The following is a 26,033-nucleotide window of genomic DNA, read 5'->3' as shown; positions in this document are numbered from 1 at the left end:
GCACTATTTGTGTCTGACCCGACCCGTTGCCATCCCTACCAACAACACATTGATGAGGAGGGAGGCACAACGTTGAGAGAAGAATCACAGGCAAATACTATGACAAATAAAACCCTTGGAGGAGCAAGGAAGCCAAGGCGACATCCCTCGGTAGATGGGATAATGGAGGTAGAACTTCCCCCCCAAGTGAAAAGGCTTTACTATAGATCGATATAACGGAACTATGGATTGATACGACGGAACTATGAATCCTGATGAACATATTGACGTCTTCACAACCCAGGTAGGGTTGTACACATGAGATGACACTATCTTTTGTCGTGTATTCCCAACATCTCTGAAAGGCATGAGATGGACATTATTGTTGCAACTGGTCTTTACATCAAATGTTTGACTATTGTGAGTTTCTCCATCGGCCATGGGATTTTGGCCCATTAGCATGGTCCTCCTCCGTCTATTTGCCTCCTCCAAAAACACAAGAACTTTCATTCTTCTTTTTATCTCTTGTGTTTTCTTAGTTTTTATTTTCCTCTCTTTATTTTATTATTTTGGATTTAATTATTTACTCTTTTTCAAGTACCTTACTAGTTTTTGAGATCCATGGTCTCATGGAATCCTACTTCCCTTTCCCTTTGTTTTGATTTATAACTTAAAATCCGTATTTTATATTAAATAAACAAGACACGTAAGATAAAACATGACACATTAAACAAACTGAATCACCCTATTCATTATGCTGTTAATTATTTAAATAACGACTAAATTAAAAAAAATTGACAAAAATTAAAGCTTAATCAAATAAAAAAATAGAACTAGATAGACTATAGTATCTAAGCCTGTTTATATATTACAATTAAAAAATGATGTTAAGATGGGAATGTGGAAAAATAATAAGAATTTGACAAATTGATTAGTAATTAAATGACGTATTATGTGAAAAAAACAAAACAAAACCGAGGTAGCTCTTAGGCAATGGCAAAGAAGTTATGAATGTTGAAATTCTAAATTAATAGAAGAGAATGGGTGTTGGAGGAATGAGGATGTTGCAAGTGTAATCGAGGATGTTCCTAGTAACAGTATCGCATCAACGTGGGGGATGGAAGCCCCGTCACGAGGTTGTCGACGGTGGTTGAGCCACGACTGTAGCATTCATACAGAGCCAACGTGGCACAATCTGTCACCACAGATATGTCTCCATCAGTAGCCCCAGCTCTGTGCACCGCTTTTCCAGTTCTATAAATTCATTTACTCCCCTCTCACCCTTTTTACATTTCAGCTCGCAAAAAAATAAAAGCACGAGTCACTCGCTTTGCAACTTGTAAAGGACAAAACACACACTACACATCATGCACTTCTCCTTCTCCACCGCATTCTCCACTCTCTAGTGTTCCATTTTTCTTAAACCTCAGACATGGGAAGAGCTCCTTGTTGTGAGAAAGTAGGGTTGAAGAAGGGTAGGTGGACCTCGGAGGAAGATGAGATCTTGGCCAAATACATTCAGGCCAATGGAGAAGGTTCTTGGAGGTCATTGCCTAAGAATGCAGGTACACTATTAATTACCTTTCTAGGGTTTTGACTTTCACTTTGCACTTCCAACTACAAATTTTGTGGCTCTCCTTTCATTAACTTGTGTTATTAACCAATTTGTTTCTTTCTGACTTGCATTACCAAATTTTTTAAGGATTATTGAGGTGTGGAAAGAGTTGCAGACTCAGATGGATTAACTATTTGAGAGCTGACCTTAAGAGAGGAAACATTTCTGCTGAAGAGGAGAACACCATCGTCAAGTTGCACGCTTCTTTGGGTAACAGGTCAGTGCCACTATATCATACGTAATAAAATTAATTAAGCCTCAACTTTGCGGTATTTCAGAGAATTTTAAAATAATTTATGATTTTTTTTACGGTTGAAATTACCGTTACTTAACAGACACGACATTCCAATTCAGTTTATTACTTCCCTAAATATCCAACTACTTTGTATCCTGAAAAATAGAAAATAAGTAAACTGACTCGCTAGAGTACTTCCCAGATGATTGCCGTATTTGTCATCACGGAGATTGATAGGGATCTCTTTCGACCATCCTTTTAAAATAAGAAATAAATGTAATATATAACACTGGTAAAAGATTTTACAATGGTAGTGAAACATAAGTTATTATGTTGCCATTTTCTATTATAATTATTTTATATTTATTGCAATATTTGTAAAAAAATATAACTATATTCTATATAAATTAAACTGTTAAAAATAAAATGCGTATAGGATTATTTTTTTACATTACAAACTCAAACTTTTATGCCCTAATTTTCGTATAACAAAATATCTTTGTATTATTTTATTCCGAGGAACTGGTGTATACTATGGAAGATATTATAAGAAAAAAAAGTATATATATATATATATATATATATATATATATATATATATATATATATATATATATATATATATATATATATATTTATATTACAATATCTGGAAATCGGACATTTTTAGCACATATACCCCGTAATCGTATAGTATATGATGTAGAAAGATATATATTACAATATCTGGAAATCGGACATTTTTAGCACATATACCCCGTAATCGTATATAGTATATGATGTAGAAAGAAAATGAAATTAATTGCATATTGTTGTACACCCATTTAAAGGTTAGGTGTGTAGGAAACAAACGTGGGGTTGAATCACCTTACCTCATTGGTTGTGTGAGTGGAAATTAAAGAGAAAATGTTGCCGATGTTTTGTTAGCTGTAAATAAACCTTTTTCTCAATAATTTTACGTTAAATAATAATATTTCTAATAATAATAATAATAATAATAATAATTTAATGAAAAATATTTAACTCAATTAGGAAAAAGAAAATCATAAATAGATGTAAGTTCAACAAATAATTAAAATAAAATTATAGGTCCCATTTAAAAACAAAATAAATTTAAAGATTAATTGATAGATGGTAAGTTAAACAAATAATTAAATAAAACTATAAGTCCCATTTAAAAACAAAATAAATTTAAAGATTAATTGAAACAAAATTAAAATTCGTTGTTTATTTATATATAGAATTGGTTGTGTTATATGTTATTTTTGAAAAGATATATTATAAATATCTTGAGCCAGCCGACCAAAAAAAATATCTTGATTCATGTATTCGGCTATTTTTGTTGTATGATTGACAAGTACTTTTAACTTTTAATTAAGTAAATTTTTTGTTTTATTTTATTGAAATATTTGAAAAATAAGTTTATTCTAGTAGTCTATAAAATGATTTTCTTCTTTTTACTTTTTTACATAAGATAGGTTTCATTATTATTTTCATTTACTCTTCTCTCGTTATAGGATTTTTCCATTTTTTTTTACTATTATTTTTAGATATTTTAATATCCACATTCTTTAATAAAAGTCGTTTCATTATTACGATATTTATCTTATCAATTTGATATTATACTTCAAAATATTTATAAATATAAATTTTATTTTTATTATACTTTTTCAATAATTTTTTCATCTTATTATTTATTTTCACAAGTAGACTATTTATATTATTTAACATTATTCCTATATATTTTAACTAATATGAGTGTGTTTAGTAGAAGTAGCTTTTTGAGACTTTGATATACTTAGCCACTTTAGTGTCTGGCATCTAATAACATGGAGTATACCCAGACTAAGGCTTTGTTTACTTGAGATGATGGATTTGAAAGAGAGTGAGTGGATGAATTTGAATAGATTTAATGGTAAAAGTTTTGTGTTTTTTTTAAGAGATTTGGAGGTGAAAGTGAGTGGATATAGAGGTAAGATTTGTGAAAGTTTGTGATGATTTGATAGATGTGATAGATAAAAGAAAAAGTTTTAATAAATAAAAATTACAAATTACAAATTTATCCTTATAATTAAAAATAATATAAAATAAAAATTTGATGAGTGTAAATTAATTTTAAAAAAGTGTTGATGAATAGTTTTTAAATAAAAATTTCATAGGAGTAATAAATAAAAAAAAAATATGAAGAATAGTTATTATGTATGATGTGATGCTGATTTTTTATTTATCTAATATATATACTGAAGCTTATGAAGAAGGATCGGTTCCAGTGTATTCAGAACCGAATCCAATCTTATACAATTTCATTCAGCACTAATTCCAAAATAGGGACAATAATGTAAAATCATTTTTTCTACCTTCAAATCTTCTCTTTTCAGCGGGATGGATTAATATGCCTATCCTGTAAATCATTGCTCTTTTTTCTACACAAATCATTAGATACGAACACATCATTTACTCGTAAATTCATCTCTCCTAATCCCTTCTAATAGTAATTCGTTTCAAACGAACAGAGCCTAAAAGAAAAAAAAGACACAATCGAACTAATTGGATAATTTTCACTCGAAGAACAAAATAGACAAATAATCCCCACAATTAATTTTTTAAATAGTGTTTTTTAATAATAAAATATTAAACTCAGATAATAATAATAAATTTTATTATTATTATTGTGTTAGATCCATTTTTTATTTTTATTTAATCTTATAATTCGAAAGACTATATATAGCTAAAAACAATTATACATTATTAAACCTGCTTTTTACTTTTGTCTAGTCTTATGTACCTATTTTTCAACTAGTATATTAATCCCATGAAAAATAATGTACTTATTAAATAATGAATTTCAATATTTACTTCAAATAGGAAAGCCATTAATTATTTAAATACGTAACTATTTACACGAGATATTTTATGAATAAAATCTTATTCTACAAATTATTTAAATCAATCGAAATATTAATCTATTAGGTTTACATCTATATAAAAAGACATATCGCATAACAACACAGTTTAATTTAAGGTCAAATATGACAATTATAAATAAAATCTTGAAATATAATAGTTATGTAAAATAATAAAATTGTGAAATTATAAAAATATAAGATAAATTTGTTTCTGACAGCGCATAAAGCCTCTGAACATTTGCATAACTGCTGAAATGTTTGAATACGACAGATGTGGCCTATTTTGACAATTCCTTGTACCCAGCTGGTATAGAAACTACTTGGGCATGCCTTTTTAAATTTGGAGTCACACATCTTTAACCAATATTTTTTTAAGTTGTCAAAATATTTACATACATTAAAAAATTAATTAATAATAAATTTTAGTGATTAAATATTATAGTTATTATTATGATTAATTTAAATATTTATTTAAGTATTTAAAATGAATAAATATAATATTTTTATATAATAATATTAATTTTTACATATTAAATGATGTTTAAATGATATTTAAATTGAAATATATAAAATAACATAAAAAGTATAAATGTCATTTAATACAGCAAAAAATTTAATGTATTTGAGTTTAAAAACTTATATCGATTTATTTTTTAAATTTTATCAAAATTTAAGATTTTAACGATTTTTAATCTCACATCAAAATCTAAAAACTAAAAATATATTTAATTATAAACATAAAAACTAAAAATATATTTAATTTATAAATAAAAAAGATCGATTATCCATTATGGACCCATGTAAATAATAAAGTGAAGGTTTTTGTGGTTGTAGGTGGTCTTTGATAGCAAGTCATTTGCCAGGAAGAACAGACAACGAGATTAAGAACTATTGGAATTCTCACCTGAGCAGGAAAATTTACAGTTTCCCAAGGATGGAGAACCAACAAGGTACAGGTGCTGTTGCAGGAAGCATTGATACACCTAAAATGGTGTGTATTCCTCCCAAGCGAAAAGGTGGTAGAACAAGTCGTTGGGCAATGAAGAAGAACAAAACCTACCTTCAAAATGTCGACAGAACCAAACACAGTTTCTGTCAACGAAATAGTACTGACAACACAGTTTCGAAGGCACCGACTCCGTCGGCGGAGGGCGACGTGGTAGAAGAGTTTAGAGAGGGTAGAAGGGAGGCAGAGGTAGATGAAAAGTGTGAAAAAGATGAAGACATTTTAGGAGTGTGTGAAATTGAGGGTGTTGATGAGGGGAGTGAGGCGTTGAGTATAAGTGACATGTTGGAAAGTTGCTTGGTGGAAACGTGTGGGATTTGGGACATGACTGAGGAGAGAGAGAGCAACGACGTGGAAATGGTGCCTGATGGTGATGCTGAAGTTCATGCGTGTCCCAACAAAACGTCGTCGTCTGATAGTAGCGTCAATGACTCTTCGTGTTCTTCTTCCATGGCCTTTGGCTTGGATCAACACTGGGATTGGGAGAGCATGATAGAGTTCAATAACATTGCTGAGTCCCAACTCGCTTCTCACAATTTCGATCAGAAAGATGAACTGCTGACGTGGCTGTGGGAGGATGAGGATTGGAAAAGTCATGACAACAATTTGGGAGAGATAGATCTAAAGATACAAAACGACGTCGTTGACTGGCTTCTCTCTTGATTCCTCCACCTATATATTAAAATAGACCTAGCGTGTGCGTGAGCTTGTTTCTCCTTTTTCTCCTCTTTGCTTTTCCAAATTTGTATACCGGAGGGTTCCAATCCTAAAATTTCCAACATTTTGAACAAATCTTGGTATTTCCGTCACTTTGCATGCCTAGTAGTTCCAAATATGGATTTCAATTTGTAAGGGTTACAAATTTATTTTATTTTACATAGTTAATTTAGAGCTCATAAATAAATTACATTTTTTTGTATAGTTTTTTATATTGTTATTATTTTCTTTCTGTTTCTTTAGAATATTTTTTTTAATCTCAAATAAGTTACATTTCAAAGTTTTGAAGTTTGAAATATTCCTTTTTCATGACTAATATTCTTTCCAGATACCAATAATATACTATGGAATATATGAAGAGAAAAACTAAATTAAAGTTAATATATATATATATATATATATATATATATATATATATATATATATATATATATAAATGGGACATGTTTAGCGCCTATAACCTGTAATCTTATGGTACATGATGTAGAAAGAAAGGGAAATTGATTGCATATTGTCGTACTCTCATTTATATATGTTAGGTGTGTAGAAAACAATCGTAGGTTGAATCACCTTACCTAATTGGTTGTGAGTCGAAATTAAAGACAAGACGTTGCCGATGTTTTGCTAGCTGTAAATAAACCTTTTTCTTTATAATTTTGCGTTAAATAATAATAATAATCATTTAATGAAAAATATTTAACTCAATTAGGAAAAAAAATCACAAATAGATAATTAGTTCAGCAAATAATTAAAATAAAATTATTAGTGCCATTTAAAAACAAATAAAATTTAAAGATTAATTGAAACAAAATTAAAATTGGTTGTTTAAAGATTAATTTTAATGAATTTGAATTTTTAATAAAATATATTTTAAATGGATTAAATGATTGGATAAAAAAATTAGATTTTTTGTCCATCCCATTATTTATAGATAGAACAAAGTTGATACAAATTAAAAAAATTGGTTGCGTTAAATGTTATTTTTGAAAGGATATATTATTAATGTCTTAGGCCATTTTTGATTCTTGTATTCGGCTTTTGAGTTTTAAACCTTTCTGAAAATAGTATATATTATTTTTGTTCTTTCATCTTTTTGTTGTGTGATTGACAAGTACTTTTAACTTTTAATTAAGTGAAGTTTTTGTTTAATTTTATTGAATTATTTGACAAACAAGTTTATTTTAGTAGTTTATACAATGATTTTCTTCTTTTCACTTTTTTACATAAGGTAGGTTTCATTATTATTTTTATTTACTTTTTCCTCTCGTTATAGGATTTATCCATTTTTTTACCATTATTTTCAGATATTTCAATATCACATTCTTCAATAAAAGTCGTTTCATTATTACGATATTTATCTTATCAATTTGATATTATACTTCAAAATATTTATAAAGATAAATTTTATTTTTATTATAATTGTTATTTTACTCTTTCAATAATTTTTCATCATATTATTCATTTTCACGTAGACTATTTATATTATTTAGCATTATTCCTCTATATATATTTTAACTAATTAATATAGGTGTGTTTAGTAGAAGGAGTTTTTGAGACTTAAACTCCCTCTAACGATGTCTGTAACATCCTATTTAATAGTTTTTCACACTATCAAACAAAATATTATATCATGATCAAAGATAGCAGAGAGTAGGGATAACAGTCATACACACATAGTATATGAATCTAATACAGTCCTCCACACTGTTACATCTATATATATACACAAGGTAAGAGTAGGTGAAAAAAGATACTAAACTATACAAACTCCAAAACGTACAGCAGTAACCTATAACTATAGCGAACACTCCCAGCAAGGCTTCAACTCCTGCTCAGGAGGGGGTATCTCCGTCTGGTTTCCCAGCTCTGCTCAAACATAAGTTCTAGACTCGATATCTGGATTGTGTAAGCGAAGTTAGAGCTCTTGGTGGCTTGCACCTGCAACGGTTCCCAGACTCTGTAGAGTCTTGACACATGGAGTATTCACCCAACCGTTTCCAGGGTAAGTCCCCTTTGCGTCTAGTGTAACGTCCTAGCCGGAAATTACTATTTAAAAATAAATAAGAAATAAGATTTATAAAACATCACATTTATTCTCGTAATTTCCCAAAAATGCAGGAAAATTAAAAGTTCAACATCGCTTCCGTAGTAATTAAAATCGTACTATTCAGTTATTACAAAACCAAACCATAAAAAAAAATACAAAAGAAAATCATAATAAAACTGAGTAAATAATCTCGTCGTGATCCCCACTTTGTCTCTACGTATCCGCCTGCTCACATGCATTAACATATGCTCCCATGTAACAAGTTACATGATCATCGTCACACACACACAGATAGGGTGAGCTCATTTAAATAAAACCAAACAAATATAATATTAAATTCATCATCAAAACATTTAAACCCAGGTTAGTATTGTTCTCCCTTTTTCCTTTACTCTCCACTTCCAGCACTTGCATTTAGACGTCTATCATTTCTATACCCTTTAGGTGAGAACAATGATCGATCTTTGCTGCATGAGTGTCTACTTGCCCCTCCGACTACAGGTCACCACCTGATAGTCCACACGTGGGAATAACCTTGCCACAGCATCTCACCGTGACACCAAGTGGAGCTCCCCAAAACAAACATAAAGTTTGTAGCTGTTCCAGACTACCAAAACTCTATAAGAATCACTCTGAAGAGGGAAATCACCCGAACCTCGCCGTACGAGCCACAACTCGCACACTCCACTGGACTTCCTAAACCACCAGGCTACAACCTTGAGTGGTCACGTGTTACCCCAATACAAGATTACACTCATAACTAGGCCTCCAGCCAAAGCATCGCATCATGAACATCCCCTAAAGCTGCGTAGAAACCTTTCCTCGCGCACCATCACTGAACCAAAACCGCTTGGTGTGCATCTCACGTCGCCAGGCACACACTAGGTTCAGACCGCCTGGTTGGCATCACACGCCGCCAGACGCCACGCGCCCGCAGAATCATCACTGCACTGTCACCGCTTGGCGGGGGACACGCACCGCCAGGTGCCACGCGCCTGCAGAATCATCATTGCACCTTCATCGCCTGGCGGGGGACACGTACCGCCAAGCACCACGCGCCTGCAGAATCATCTCTGCACCGTCACCGCCTGGCGGACTCTGTCCCGCTGCCAGGCGCCACTCGTCGCCACCGCCTGGCGCACCTGCCCCATACCGCTAGGCGCCACCGTACCATCAGAGTCTCTACTGTTCCATTCCGCCTGGCGGGACCCTCCCTACCGCCAGGCGCCACGCGTCAACAGTGGCCACTGCCACTGATTTGTGTTTCGTCCGCCTGGCGGCTCGCTCGCGCCGCCAAGCACCATGCTTGTAGCGCACTGCTACTGGTTTCTCGGCACTTAAACAGATCCCCAAGGGATCCCAATCACACAACACACCAAACTATAGAATAATTAGGACACACACCAATCATAGTTCTATCACTAGCCACTCATACACACCTTTTTAATCACATATATTATAGTCACCAAGATTGCACACACTTCTCCAAATTAACATAAACAATGTAGCATATTAACTACCCCATCCACTAAACATAATCTTCATATATCCTTACATGTTAATAAACTGAATTGCACCTCACACATTGCACTTGGCATTCTTCTCATTTATTAGCATATCGTTTCATATAAATCTATCTCACTCTCTCTGCCATATTAACATACATTCTGAATTTAACTTACCACATGCACCCAATTATGCTTCATTAAAAGTTACTTGAACTCATCAAAGGCTTATTCATGTATTTTACAAACTCCAAAATCAGCAATATTAAATAATGTATATCTCTAGCTACTAACCTCCAAATTAAATCTTCACTGTTCAAAGTGAAGAACCACATGTGATGGACCACCTGTCAAAATTTCACCTAAATCGAACAGTTAACGAAGCGGGAAATGCAGTTTTACGAAAACTGTGTGAACCAGAAAAATTGGAGGCGCCTAGCGCCCAAAATCAGACGACTGGCGCACGGCGGGACTAAAATACCGTCCGACGGTTACTGTTACGCAAAAAGTACGAAAAACAGCCTTTTTCGTGAATCAACACACCACGCACCTCTGGTGTGGCGCCTGGCGGCCAATATGGTGCCGCCAGGCGGTTCCTGCACCTGCGAACCTTGCCTCCTTCACAACAACTCTGATTTCATTCAATTTATGACTCAAAAGGTTGTACTCACATGTTTAGGTTCATGATCCATTCCTAAAACTTCCAATAAGTAAAATTCCATTAACCTTTTCCCTTTAATTTAGTGCGACTATGAAATCCCCAATTCCGCATAAACCCTATCCCCTCAATTCCATTCACGAGTTCATGCAACTTCCATCAATTTAGGAACTGTAAACCATAATTCGTCATGCAATTCATATATATGCAATAAGAATACCACCCACTACCACAACATCACTAACAACACATCAAAACGAGAGAACAATAACAACAGTGACAATAGCGCCTGGCGGTTCCCTCCCGGTCGCCAGGCGGATTATACGAAAACCCAGAAACTGGGTGCAACCACATGTGCAGCCTGGCGGCAGTTCATGCACCGCCAGGCGATTTCTGGAAAAATCCCAGAAAACGCAACAGAACCAGGATTCAAAGCTTTCACAATCCAACCATGATCCAGGACACAACTTTATACGATATCAAAATTAAATCACGCAATAGGAACTCCCATAACCTGAAATTCCTTCGCTTAAAATGACACGCTTGCGTTCTTTCCTTGAATTCCAACAACTCCTCAAGCTCTCCCACTGTCCAGCCCTTCAATCCCCCTCTCTACTCACTGTTTCTCTCTGAATTCGTACAGCCCTCAATACCCCAATTGTGCAGACTCCAAAACCCTCCTCTCTCTCACAATTAGCCTTTTAATTGGGTCTTAATTATGGTTTAATGGCATAAAACGAAATTGCTTGTGATAAGTGCCATTCAAGACCATTATGGTTGTTCTACCTCCTCTCTTCTTTGCCAAAAATCAAGTTTAGCAAAAAAAAAAAACTCATTTAGGTCTCACCAAGGTTTGAACCCCCAACCTTGCAAATATTAAGTCAATGCTAAACCATCAAGCCGATTCATGTTTCTTGCCAACTAACATAACTCAAATACTATATTCTTACCTAACACACACATTCATATTATTAAAACAATAATAATTAAATAACACATAATTGACATACATAGGACTCAAACCCAAGTCCTCTCACACAACCAAAGTACTCTCAACCATTTGAGCTAGTACTTTTCCACATCACATCAACCATTATTAAATGTCATAAAGGCTTCCAAGACCCGCATTTATTAACTAATTATTTATTTAATTAATTAAATTTCACGGGTCTTACATTTAGGACTAGATCAAGTCCAATGACTAGGACCTCCTGCTACTCCTCACAACATAATCCATTCTGCTCTATCTGAGTTTGAATGATTATTGGAGTTTCAGGATACCAACCAATATGGATTCCTTACGTCCTTAAACACACTACAATTCCACTTGAATTTCCCTTGAAATTCCATTCTAACCACAACATCTCATAATTTATATTCAACCAATTTCGTCATATTATACATCAATGGTGACATTCCAACCATACAAGGTCTAAATTATACTAGGCTACTTTAAAACATGCATTGTCACTAAGGAAAACAAAACTAGAACACCCCTACTGTAGTGGCTCTCGCTCAGGCTAAAAAGTCTAGCCTAGGCGAGAGGTCATCTCGCTCAGGCGAGACACTAACAGTGGCAAAAAAAGAAAACTTGGGCGAACTCTCGCTCAGGATATACTGGTCTGCCTAGACGAGAACATCTCTCGCTTAGGCGACTCTAGTTCGCCTAGGCGAGACTTCGCGCAGGAACAGAGGTGCGTCTCCTGGTGTTTTCACTCAGGCGAGAGTAACTCGCCTAGGCGAAAATACCAGGTCACGAACCTGCTCCCACATGCAGTAGATCAGTTTTCCTCCAACACAATTCAATCACTCACCAAATCATACAATTCAAACATCAATTCATCAATCAAACATGCAATTCAGACTCATTCACGAATTTTCTATGAAATTTAAGAAAAGGGGTTAGCTTCCCTTACCTTCTAAAAAAAACAAACGCAAGCAAGATCAGCTCTCAACTAGAAGATGGTTCAATTTCAGCACTTAAGGAGCTGGAAGGAAATGTCTGGACGTGAGTGTGATTCCTAATTCGACCCAAAAGATTGAAGGACCCAAAATTCAGAAAAAAAAATTTAAGGTGAACTGAGGAATTGGAAATCAAATTACGCGTAGGGATGGATCGAACAGCTTGGGAAGGAGATTCTGTGGTAGCCTCAGGTTGGATTACTGTTACAAGAAGAAGGGAAACTGAATTCAGGAACTGAATTGGAACCCAAACCCCTTTGGTTGTTAGAGAGAAAGAGGAGAATTGGTGAAGAAAGAGGTGCAGGTGACTGGAGTGTTACTTCTGTGTGAGTGCTAGCAGGGAGTGTACTTAGAAAGGGGAAAAACGTAAAAAGAAGGTTCTCACATTCTCCCCAACAACAAAAATTTTCGTCCCAAAAATTGAGGCTTACCAGAGAATAGGTGTGGATATGATTCTTCCTCTTCAAGTTCCCACGTAGAATCCCCCGTTCTTTTATCCCAGATGACCTGGACTAGACTGACAGACTTCCCTTTGCGTTGTCTTGTCTGACTATCACCAAGACTAACCGACTGAACCTCCACTAAGAGATTTCCTCTAACCTGTAGATCTTCTACCTCGAGCACATGAGAGGGATCAGACACATATTTTCTGAGTTGAGAGACATGAAATACAGAGTGAAGGTTGGACAGCTGAGGAGGTAGAGCGATCTCATAAGCTACTAATCCAATCTTCCTCAGGATCTGATATGGACCGATGAACTTAGGAGATAGCTTCCTTGAGCGAATAGCCCTCCCCACACCAGTGGTTGGGGTAATCCTCAAGAAAACATGATCTCCCACTGCAAACTCCAAAGGTCTTCTCCTCTGATCAGCTTAGGATTTCTGTCTGCTCTGAGATGCCTTCATCCTTTCTTGTATTAGCTTGACCTTCTCTGTAGTTTGCCTCAGCAACTCTGGTCCTACAACCATCAACTCTCCATCTTGGTACCAGCACAAGGGAGTCATGCATCTCCTGCCATAGAAAGCTTCAGATGGTGCCATGCCAATGCTTGCATGAAAATTGTTATTATAGGTAAACTCCATCAAAGGCAGGACCTCGTCCCATGCACCAAGATGATCCAGCATGCACGTCCGCAAAAGGTTAGGAATGTCAAAGTGAGCCAACCCGGCTCACTCGGGTTGGCTCACCACGGGTTGGGTTCAAAATTAGGTAACCCAACCCGGCTCACTTTCGGGTGAGCTAAAAATTTTCCAACTCGGCTCAACCCACCACGGATTGGTGGGTTAAGTGGGTTGGCTCACTAACCCGTCTAAAATTTAAAAAATAATATTTTTTGGCATTTTTTTTTATCATTTTTAAAGAAAATTTTATGATTATTTGTTGTTTGGACTTATTCCTAAAAGTTAGTAACATATTGATGCACAAACCATGCTAGCCAAATACAATAGTATATTATCAAACCAAATGGGCTCAAATGCAGTAACCACAATGATACACAAATCAAGCTAACAACCCAGAGTTTTAAATTACAAAACAGAATCCATAAACTACATGTTCAAATGTCTCCCTTCTTGTTGACAGTGGCATCCCTAAAAGTGGAATAGCAAATGCTAAAAAAAAAAATCTGCAATAGCTGAAACAAAAAATTATAGGACAAATCTGCAACAGCTGAAATACATGCATTAAGATTCATCATTCAAATTCAACAGAAGAACAACCCATATTTTTAAATTACAAAACAGAAGCCATAAACTACATGTTCAAATGTCTCCCTTCTTGTTGACAGTGGCATCCCTAAAAGTGGAATAGCAAATGCTAAACAAAAAATCTGCAGCAGCTGAAACAAAAAATCTGCAACAGTTGAAACAAAAAATTATAGTAAAAATCTGCAACATCAATTTTAGAAAAATAATTCCAAACTTCCGATGTACAAGTCTTAGCTTTCTTACTCTCTTTTTCCACATCATTACTTTCATTGTTTATTGAAGGTGGTTCCTTAACTTTCTGATTATTGATACTGTCATCAACAACATTACAATTGACATTGACACTCTCATGAATATTGTCAGATTCCATGCTATAAATTACCTTCTGGAAAAAAATCAAAGCAAGAAAATCAAATTTTGGGTAAACTTTTTCATGCACTTCAAACTTCAGATTATAATTTTAAATTACATAAGCAAAATTCAGAACCATTCAAGGTGAATATGTTTTCCATAAATCAGACCCACAAAGTACAAATATATCATAAACATAAAACAACAGAACAACATCCCAATAGCTCAGAAAAAAAGTTAAGAAACGAACCTCAGATGAAGAGCAATTGCAGCGGAGGAGCAGCCACACAAAGGGGCACAAACATGAAAAACCACTCTCACTCCGATGACCACTCACGCGAAGGAGCACCAAGCAGAGCAGTAGCACTAACGAGCAGACGACCACTAACACAGACCACCGTCGACGCAGAACTGGAGCACCGTCGAAGCAGAACCGGAGCATCGTCGATGCAGAACCAGAGCACCGTTGACGCAGAATCGGAGCACCGTCGATGCAAAACCAGAGCACCACCAACGCAAAACCATAGCACCGTCGACGCAGAACCGGAGCACCACCGACGCAGACACGGAGCACCACTGACGCAGACGCGGAGAACCACCAACACAGACACAGACGAACACCGGGAAAACAAAATGAAGGAGCACCAGTGAACAGTAACCACCAGAGCACCAACGAAGGTCTCTGTGTGTGGTCTGCGTGAAGAAAAAGCTGTGTGCGTATGGTGTGGGCAAAGAAGACGAGAGAATCTCTATTGTCGCGAAGAAGGAAAGGGAAAAATGAAAAATTTAGGGTTTCTAATTCATTTCAGGTGGTGGAACGTATGTCATCTGATTAAAATTTTTTAATTTTTTTTAATTTGGTGGGTTGTGGGTCAGCTCACTATAACCCGGCTCGAACCCACTTGACCTGTGGGTTAAGTGAGCTGAATCCGTTTTAGCCTATAATCATATTTTTTTTTAAATTTCCAACCCGACCCGGCTCGAACCCGTGGTGAGCCGGGTCGGCTCACAGGTTTGGGCTCATATTGACATGCCCACAAAAGGTCCTCAAGAGACTGTATTGTCCTCTCGGACTGGCCATCCGTCTGGGGGTGGTAAGCTGAGTTCATAGTCAGTTTGCTGCCCATGGCATTCTGCAATGTCTGCCAGAAATGGGAGGTGAAACGCGGATCCCTATCCAAGACTATGCTCAACGGCACTCCATGCAATCTCACAATCTCATTGATATACAACTGTGTTAACTTTGTCATGGACATTCTCAGATTCACTGCGAGGAAATGGGCACTCTTGGTCAGACGGTCAACTATAACCCATATGGCATCATGGCTCCTCACCGTTTGTGGTAAATGGGTAACAAAATCCATAGCAATGTTATCCCACTTCCACTCTAGAATCTCCAACTGTTGCAGCATCCCTCCAGGCCTCTGATGTTCTGTCTTAGCCTTTTGGCAGGTCAAACAGGATGACACATACCGAGCAATGTCTGACTTCATTCCCGTCCACTAGAATGATTCTCTTAGATCATGATACATTTTAGTCATGCCTGGGTGCATGCTAAACTGACTCTTGTGCCCCTCTTCAAGAATCATACCTTTAACTTCCAAATCCTCAGGTATGCAGACCCTGCCTCTGAATCTTAACACCCCATCACTTCTTATCTCAAAGTCCTTGGCTTTCTCTGTGCCAAGTAATTCCACTGTTCTCCGCAATTTGGGGTCAGATAATTGCCTCTCCTTTATCAGGACGAGGAAATCACTAGATACAGTTAGATGGTTGCATCTAATGACACCCTCTCCTAAAGTCACTTGTAATTGCATGTCTCTGAACTGTTCCACTAAACCCAACTCTCTGGCCACCATATAAGATGCATGACTGTTTTTTTGCTTAGAGCATCCGCCACCACATTCGCTTTCCCCAGGTGGTACAACAGTTCGAAGTCGAAGTCCTTTAAAAACTCCATCCACCGTTTCTGCCTCATGTTCAACTCTTTCTGGTCGAACAGATACTTCAGGCTCTTGTGGTCACTGAAAACTTGGAACTGAGCACCATACAGATAATGTCTCCAGATTTTCAGTGCAAACACCACAGCCGCTAACTCAAGATCATGTGTGGAGTAGTTCTTCTCATGACTTTTAAGCTGCCTAGAGGCGTAGGCAACCACTCTCCTTTCTTGCATCAGAACACACCCTAACCCCTAATGGGAGGCATCACAATAAACTTCAAAGGGTTTACTGGTATTAGGGATCACCAACACGGGAGCACTAGTCAGCTTCTACTTCAATTCCTGAAAACTATTCTCACACCGGTCGGTCCAGGCAAAAGGTTGATCCTTACGAGTCAGCTGTGTCAAGGGTGCCACAATCTTAGAGAACCCCTCAATGAACCTTCTGTAGTATCCTGCCAGTCCCATAAAACTCCTCATCTCAGTCGTTGATTTAGGACGCTCCCATTTTAACACAGCCTCAACTTTGGATGGGTCTACGGATATGCCCTGAGCTGAGATCACATGTCCCAAGAATTGGACCGTGGTCATCCAAAACTCACACTTAGACAGCTTTGCATAGAGCTGCTTCTCTCTCAAGATGCTCAAAATTGTCCTCAAATGCTCTGCATGTTCTTCATGAGTTCGGGAGTATATCAAGATGTCGTCGATGAAAACCACCACGAACTTGTCTAGAAAAGGCTTGAAGATTCGGTTCATATAGTCCATGAACAAGGCATGGGTGTTGGTCACACCGAAAGGCATCACTACGTACTCGTAGTGCCCATATATAGACCTGAAAGCGGTCTTCTGTACATCATCAGACTTAACTCTAATCTGATGGTATCCTGATCTCAAGTCAATTTTTGAAAACACTGTAGCGCCGTGCAACTGATCCATCAAGTCATCTATCCTTGGCAGAGGATATTTGTTCTTGATGGTTAGCTTGTTGAGTTGCCGGTAATCCACACAAAGCCTGGAGATGCCATCCTTTTTCTTGACCAACAACATCGGCACTCCCCAAGGTGACACACTGGCCTGAGGAATTGTTTCTCCAGCAGTTCCTCAATATGCTTTTTTAACTCTGCCAGCTCAGCATGAGCCATCCTGTAAGGTGCTATTGATATTGGTCCTGCTCTAGGCACCAGATCAATAGAGAACTCTATCTCCCTGGAAGGGGGCAAGCCGGGTACCTCATCAGGGAAGACATCAGAGAATTCCCTCACCACTATCGTCTCAAGGTGTCCATCTTCATTCTCAACAGATAGTTGAGTTAGAATCAAGAAACACTAAGATCCCTCTTGGATGGCTTGATCCATCTGTTGTGAGGACATCAACATAATTTCATCCTCTGAGCTGGGAAATAACACCTTCTTCTCATTACAATCAATGAGAATGTGATTAGCAGATAGCCAATCCATTCCCAAGATCACATCCAGGCCCTCCAGAGGTAAACAGATAAGGTTCACCCGGTATTTGCGTCCCTCAACCTCGATCCGACATCTAGCACACAAGGTCGAGGTTCTGACCAACCCAAAAGCAGGTGTGGACACCACCAGGTCATACTAGAGTTCCCTCACCAGAAGACCCAACTCCAACACTATAGACTCTGACACGAAAGAGTGTGTCGCTCCTGAATCGTATAGTACACATAAGCTCATACCGGCAATCACACAAGACCCAATGATGAGGTTACCTGATCTGGTCGCCTCTGTACCCGTCATGGCATATATTCGGCCAGCTGCCTGGGGCCTAGCACTTCCCCGTGTCTACTGTGGATGCGACTATGTCGGAGGTCTTGGCACTACACTCCTGCCAGTGGGGCAATCTCTGAGGAAGTGGCCCTCCTGGCCACATCTATAACACGTCTGCCTACCACCAAGCTGAGGACAAGCACTCCTCATGTGGGGCCCTCCACACTGAAAACATTGTGGCCTGTGAGAGTGATGCTGAGGAGGCTGGTGCTGATGAGACTGAGGATGCTGAGACTGAGGTGAAGATCTCCTGGACCCCGGAGGCAGAGGTTTGGAGTAGGGCTTTCTCTTATCGTCCTGTCGGTTGGTTGACCCAGATGGTCCTCTCACCTTATGCTGAGACTGCTGCTGAGCTTCAACTTCTGCTTTTAGCTTCTCCATCACCCTTGCTTTCTCCACTAAAGCAGGGAACTCCTTAATAGAGAGTGGGGCCACCATGAGTTTAAGATCGCCTCTCAACCCATTCTCAAACTTCCTACACTGCCAATCCTCAGCCATCCTCAAGGTGTGGAATTTGCCCAAGTGCTTAAACTTTTCCGCATGTAGAGGAAGAAGGGAAACAAAATTCAGGAACTGAATTGAAACCCAAACCCCTTTGGTTATTAGAGAGAAGGAGGAGAATTGGTGAAGAAAAGAGGTGCATGTGAGTGGAGTGTTACTTCTGTGTGAGTGCTAGCAGGGAGTGTACTTAGAAAGGGGAAAAACATAAAAAGAAGGTTCTCACAATGTCTAGCATCTAACATGGAATTTATCCAAACTAAAAAAAAAGATAAAAATAGGTTGAGTACAGAACATGTTGTGAAGTAGTGACGTAGATATAATAATAAATACTTAGTTGTATAAAATAGGAAAATTTTCACCCCAAAAAATAAAATAGACAAATAATCCTCACAGTTAATTTTTAAATAATGTTTTTAGTAATAAAATATTAAACTCGGATAATATAGAATTATAATAATAATTGTTTTATTTTATATTTGAAAGATTTTTATTTAATCTTATAATTTGGCTCAACTTAATTTTGTTAATTTTAAAAATACATGAAATTAATTATTTAACCAAATTTTATTAAATTTATTTAATATTTCGAACATATTTAATAAAAAATAATAATAATAATAAATTCATCATTCATTTAAAAACATTTAACAAAAAAACAAATTATATAATTTTAAAAAATAAGACGAAATTGTATCAATTTTCATAAATTATACCAAATTAAGATTAAAAATAAATTGAAGACTAAAATTTGATATTTAAAAAAATAGAAATTAAGTAATTAAACGTAAAATAAATTATATATTATTAAACCTGTTTTTCACTTTTGTCTAGTCTTGTGTACTTATTTTTCAACCAATATATTAACTATATGAAAAATAATGTACTTATTAAATAATAAAATTTTAATATCTACTTCAAATCATAAAGTCATTAATTATATAAATAAGGTTTAATTAGTTGGATGATACTCATTTCCGTTCATATATGTCAGTTTGATATTGGCTTCTAAAATTGTGTTAATTGAGTATCAACTTTTGGAAAAGTGTATCAATTAGGTCCTTTCCAGAACAAAATTTTTAACACCGTTAACTTTATTTATGATCTTTACCATTAAATTTTAATATAAATACTTCAATACTTATTTTTGTAAGTCATTTTAAATATCAATACCGTTAACGGCGTCAGTAATTTTTTTTTCTGAAAAGGACCTAATTGAGACATTTTTAAAAAAATTGGAACTCAATTGACATTTTTTTAAAAACGGATACCTAACTGTCACATCCGAACAAAAGTGGATACTATCTGACTCATTAAACCTATAAATAACTATTTGTACGAAATATTTTATGAATAAAATCTTATTATCTATGCCTCTATATATATATATATATATATATATATATATATATATATATATATATATATATATATATATATATATATATATATATATATATATATATATATATATATATATATATATATATATATATATATAAGGTATTCTCGTTTTTAGTGTTTTTTTTTTCACTTTTATAAAAATGTTATATTATTTTAAATTTAACTATTTTTAAAATTAATCATTTTTTTAATTTAACTACTTTATTAAATTAAATAAATAAAAATATTATACGAAGTAAATTAAAATCATTTACCAAATAATTAAAAATTATTTATAATTAAATTGTAAAAATTAATTATATTTATTTTTATAATTATAATTTCATTATTACTTTTTATTATAAAAGAAGTGAATAATAATTATGATAATAATAATAATAGTATAAATATAAATAATAGTTTTATGATCAAAGATAAGATAATAATAACTTGCTTTTAGATTTACCTGTATATAAAAAGGCATATCACATGAGAACACGTTATAATTTAAGGTTTCATTGATTATGACGGTTATATATAATTTTGAACGTTTAATTATTTGGATGGTATCTACTTTGGTAGAAGTGTATTAATTTAGTACCCGCTTTTAAAAAAATGTCAATTGCATCCAATTTTTTAAAAAAGTGCTTCAATTAGGTCCCTTTTAGACGAAGTTGACAAACGCCGTTAACGACGTGTTACGTGTTAGTATGTAGTTTTTTAGATTTTTTTCTATTTTTTGAAAAAAAAATACCATGTGTCAAGTCCTTGTGTGTGACACATGGTATTGTCAGTGCCACGTGGCATTGCAATGCCATGTGTCAATGTCACTATTAGATGTCATTATGTTGATTTCTATTGCGTTCTTATATATGTCTTTTTGTTTCAATTTAGTACCTACTTATGTATATCTAATTCAATTTTGTCCCGATTTTTTGAATAATTAAAATATTTTTGTAATCCATTTTTTATAAGATTAAAACTAATTAAGTATAAATATTTTTACAAAATTAAGTACTAATATTTATATTGTTTCTCTCAATTTCAGACCAAATTTATTATTTGTATAAATGTTATACTAATAATTCTTTTTTTTTCAAAATAGAATAGTATTAAATAAACAGGACCGCTGCATAACTGGAGATAAATTAAATAAAATAAATAAACAGGACCAATGCATAACTGGATCTAAATTAAATAAACTAAATAAACAGAACCAGTGCATAAGATAAATTAGATTAGATAAAGAAACAGGACAAGTGCGTAACTTGAGATAAATTAAATAGAATAAATAAACAGGACTATGACCAGTGTGTGTATAAACTGGAGATAAATTAAATAGACAAGATAAGTGTATAATTGAAGATAAATTAAATAAAATAAAGGAATAAAACCCGTGCGTAATTGAAGATAAATTACATAAAATAAATAAATAGTATCAGTGCATAAATAGAGATCAATTAAATAGACAAGATTAATGCATAACTGAAGATAAATTAAATAAAATAAAGGAACAAGACATGTTCATAACTAGAGATAAATTAAATAAAATAAAGCTGAAGACAAATTAAATAAATATAATAGGATAATAAATAAAAATAAGTTAAACGAAAGTAAATAGAATAATATATTATTCAAAATAATTAAAAAATTAATATAACACCCATGAGTTTATCAAGATTAATATAAAAAGAGTTAACCTCACTCCCCCCTTACCTCCCTTACCTTATGGATTGAAGGGTACACTAATAATATTAGAAGATGACTATGATCTCTTCGAATATTTTGCTCTAAACTTTCTCTCCCTCCTTTCTTTTTGTTTCTATATATATATATATATAAAAGCCAAGTCATGCATGTGCTCATTTTTTTATCCAAATCATCATTGCTTTCATTAATGAAGAGATAAGGTTTATCTCTTTAGGTTATCTTCTTCTTTTTTCTTTTTTCCCTTCTTATATTTTCTCCTTATCTTGTTATCTCTTTAGAAGGTTCTTCATTTTTTTTATACACACCTACTTAATAATAATATTTTAATTAATATATTTTTACCTACTATTTTTTCAATATATATATATATATATATACATATTTTATTAGTTTTGTTTTCTTCTTATTGTTATTTTCAATAAGTAAAAACTACATCATGATAAAAATATATTTTTAATGTTTAAACTACATCATGATAAAATATGAAACATTAGTAAAATATAAGATTTTCTAAATCTTTTATTTAAAATAAATAATACAGTTTATTAAAAGTAAGGATGTTACACAATTGATGAAGTCTGAATCAGTACAACCGATCACCTTAAGGTAACATTCTTGTAAGTAAGCATGTGATTTTTTGTTCCTTGTAGGTATCTTAATTTCTTTGTACCTTTCCAACGATCAAGTCCTAGATTACTCTGGTATCTACCAAGCATGTCAATTGCAAAGCTAATATTTGGCCTCGTACCGAGGGTGGCAAAACGGGCCAACCAAGCTCATTTTGGTATGACCTGTTGAACACGAGTTTGGCAGGCACACAATATGGAAATGGGTTGACATGCATAACCTGTTCCGCAGTAGGGTGGGCTAGCTGGCTATCGAGCTTACCCGTTGGTTTTGATTTTTTTTTCTACTAATGAGGACCAAATTGAGTTTTTTTGTGTAATTACAACCCAATTTGCCATGTGGTAGACTTTTAAAAGCACAAACAAATAGATGGCAAAGACCAAATAAATAATAGTCATGCCAATTAGAAAAAAAGGTGATTAAAGATGCACGAAATCAGCATAAACACATTCAAAATGCATAAACACACTGAGTAAAGCAACTATAATCCAAAAACCACCAAAAATAAGGCAACACGATCAACAAAATCACAAAATGCCTCAATACAATTGGTCCCAAATTAATCACTACAAAAATAAGGAAAAATCACGACGTGAATTATCAACATTGTGAAGTTAGGGTTTACAAAATTGCGAAATAAAAAACGCACATGTTTGTGGTGGTGGTCGGCGCTCTATCTTAAATGGATTGTGGTGTCGCACTAGTGATGGTTGATGGTGGTGGTCATCGCATAGGTGGCTTGCGTCACACTCTTCCTTCACTCCTGCTTGTGGTTATGTGAGTGAACGAGTTCGTGGTGGAGGGAGGGAAAGAAGAGCCTTCGTCGTGGTGATTGTGTGAGGTTGAGTCAAACAAAGTTTGTGATGGTTAGAGTCGAGCGATGAATGAGAAAAGAAATGAGATTTTGCTAATGCAAAATCATATGTTTATTTTTATTTTTTAACAATGCAAGCCACAGGCTGGCTCGACATGACTCACGAGCTTGGACAGACTGATAGGTTGGGCAGGCCAGATTGATGCAAGTTGGTAGGTTGAGATCTTTGTACTAGCCCGACTTTTTTTGGATGGGCTTGCGAACTAGCCCATTTTGCCATCCTACCTCATACATGTTTAGCAGTTACGAAATTTAACTCATTAAAGACCGGAACAGATGTAGCTAGCAAATGTAAAGTTATAAGAACAAATTTTATAATTAACACATGTCTACCATTAATATATTGAGTCAAAAATTAAACATAAAATACAAATACAAATACAAATAAACATTCTATACATACTAATATTCTCCTTTGGGAGATATACAAATATGCAAATATAATATAATGATGTTAATCATTTTATAACATTATTCATAATTAAAATTGGCATCAACTAGATTCACCTAATTCCTTTGGATATATAAATAAAGTGATATACATAAAATTATCTATCATCATGTCTAATAATTATAAAAACAATTAATCAGATGATCCAGATGTATTTTATAAAAAGGGTTAAATATGTTTTTGGTCCCTTAACTTTTAATGAATTTTGGAATTAGTCCATTTCGAAACTTTGGATCAATTTAGTCCTTCATCTTTCGAAATACATAGATTTAGTCATTTTAATCAAATTTTGTTAAGTTTATTTGACATTTCAAGCACATTTCATAATAGTATTTGACTTAAAATAAAAAAAAGATGTGTTAAACAGTATAAATAATTCAAATACAATCATGAAATGCGTACAAAACATCAAATAGACCTAACAAAATTTGATTAAAATGACTAAATCCACGTATTTCGAAAGATGAAGGGCTAAATTAGTCCAAAGGTTTGAAATGGACTAATTCTAAAATTCACTGAAAGTTAAGAGAGCAAAAACATATTTAACCCTTATAAAAATAATGAACTTTAATTAATTCACAAATCAATTAATATATGCGTAATTTAGTACCCATTCTATAGATAATTGAAATGAAATCATCAATAATTTGAATCAAATAACTTTAAAATTTTAACCACTTTAATCACTAAGAAAATTTTAAATATCTATCATCATGTTTAATAATATAAAAATAATTAATCAACATTTGGATGATCCATAAGTGTTTTATAACAATAAACTTTAATTAATCCATAAATCAATTAATATATGTGTAATTTAGCTTTCATTTTATAGATAATTGAAATAAAATCATCAATAATTTGAATTAAATAATTTTAAAATTCTAAGCACTTTGGTCACTAAGAGAATTTTAAGTATCTATCATCATGTTTAATAATTATAAAAATAATTAATCAACATTTGAATGATTCATAAATATTTTATAATCATAAGCTTTAATTAATCCATAAATCAATTAATATATGCATAATTTAGTACGTATTCTATAAATAATCGAAATAAAATCATCAAATAACTTTAAAATTTTAACCACTTTAATCATTAAAAAAATTCATCATGCATGATTTAAAAAAATATTATCTTTTATTATTATAAACCATGCATAAATTTTTCTTAAATTTAATTTTAAATTAAAAAATACATTATTTATATAATAAAATATTATTATGTACCATGAATAAAAATGAAACCAGTTAATTTTAATTTTCATGGTATATTGTCTTCCAAACCAAGGCCTTGCAGTTAACCGCACAGCAGATGGAATTAAAAAAACAAAAACACAATTGGCTCATCCAATTCAATTTTTAAGATGGAAATGGAAATGTCACAGACACAACTAAAAACGTGGTGTGCAAAGAAATTTTTTAAACTCTTTGACAAAAAACACATTATAACTATGTAATTTCTAATTTTGTTTTAATTATAGATGCAGGATCTATTGTTATAATTAAAATATTTGTTATAATTCTGTTGTGCAATGTAAGATCTATTGCTTAAAGTCCAAGACTTACAATAAATATCATACTAATTTAAGAAGTAATAAAAGTTGTGTAAAAAAAAAATTATAAAATTGATTAACAAAAAAAGATATTATAGATATATAATTTGGTCTTTTTTTATTGTTATTTTTTTTAAAAACATTATATTATAATCTTATAAATTATTAAATATCACAAAACCAATTATTATTATAAAAAATATTACATTTAAAATATTCCGTGCGTTGCACGAGTAGAAAAACCAGTTCAATTACATTTACAATTGAAATTGTTTTCAATTGCCCCGAGCCGCATGTGCTTTACAATTTGGGACATTTCCCTGCATCTCCAAATATTTCTCTTAAGAATGTCAATATTTAGTGTTTATTTATTTATTTATTTATTTCTAATCTTTACTAAATGTAAACATCAGATTCTTTTTCTTATACATATCCACATCCGATACCTTTTATTATTTTTTGCATACGTATATTTATTATATTTCTTTTCATAATTATTTTTAATTTA

At 33.8% G+C, this 26,033-nt stretch overlaps 1 protein-coding gene across 1 annotated transcript; it reads left to right on the top strand.

Moving 5' to 3' along the window:
* The first annotated feature begins 1,259 nt into the window (after positions 1-1,259).
* Positions 1,260-6,632, top strand: LOC114190831 (transcription factor MYB12-like). The gene is made up of 3 exons (XM_028079880.2): positions 1,260-1,544; positions 1,682-1,811; positions 5,570-6,632. The coding sequence occupies exons 1-3, from the start codon at positions 1,412-1,414 to the stop codon at positions 6,402-6,404; spliced, it is 1,098 nt and encodes a 365-aa protein (XP_027935681.2). The 5' UTR covers positions 1,260-1,411; the 3' UTR covers positions 6,405-6,632.
* Positions 6,633-26,033: the final 19,401 nt, after the last annotated feature.

The sequence above is a fragment of the Vigna unguiculata genome, chromosome 7, assembly GCF_037176805.1.
Source record: "Vigna unguiculata cultivar grain cowpea cultivar isolate G323 ecotype 2 chromosome 7, ASM3717680v1, whole genome shotgun sequence".
In the NCBI taxonomy this organism is placed as follows: domain Eukaryota; kingdom Viridiplantae; phylum Streptophyta; class Magnoliopsida; order Fabales; family Fabaceae; genus Vigna; species Vigna unguiculata.
The sequence above is the reverse complement of the archived record's forward strand: the minus strand, read 5'-3'. Positions and strand labels throughout refer to the sequence as shown.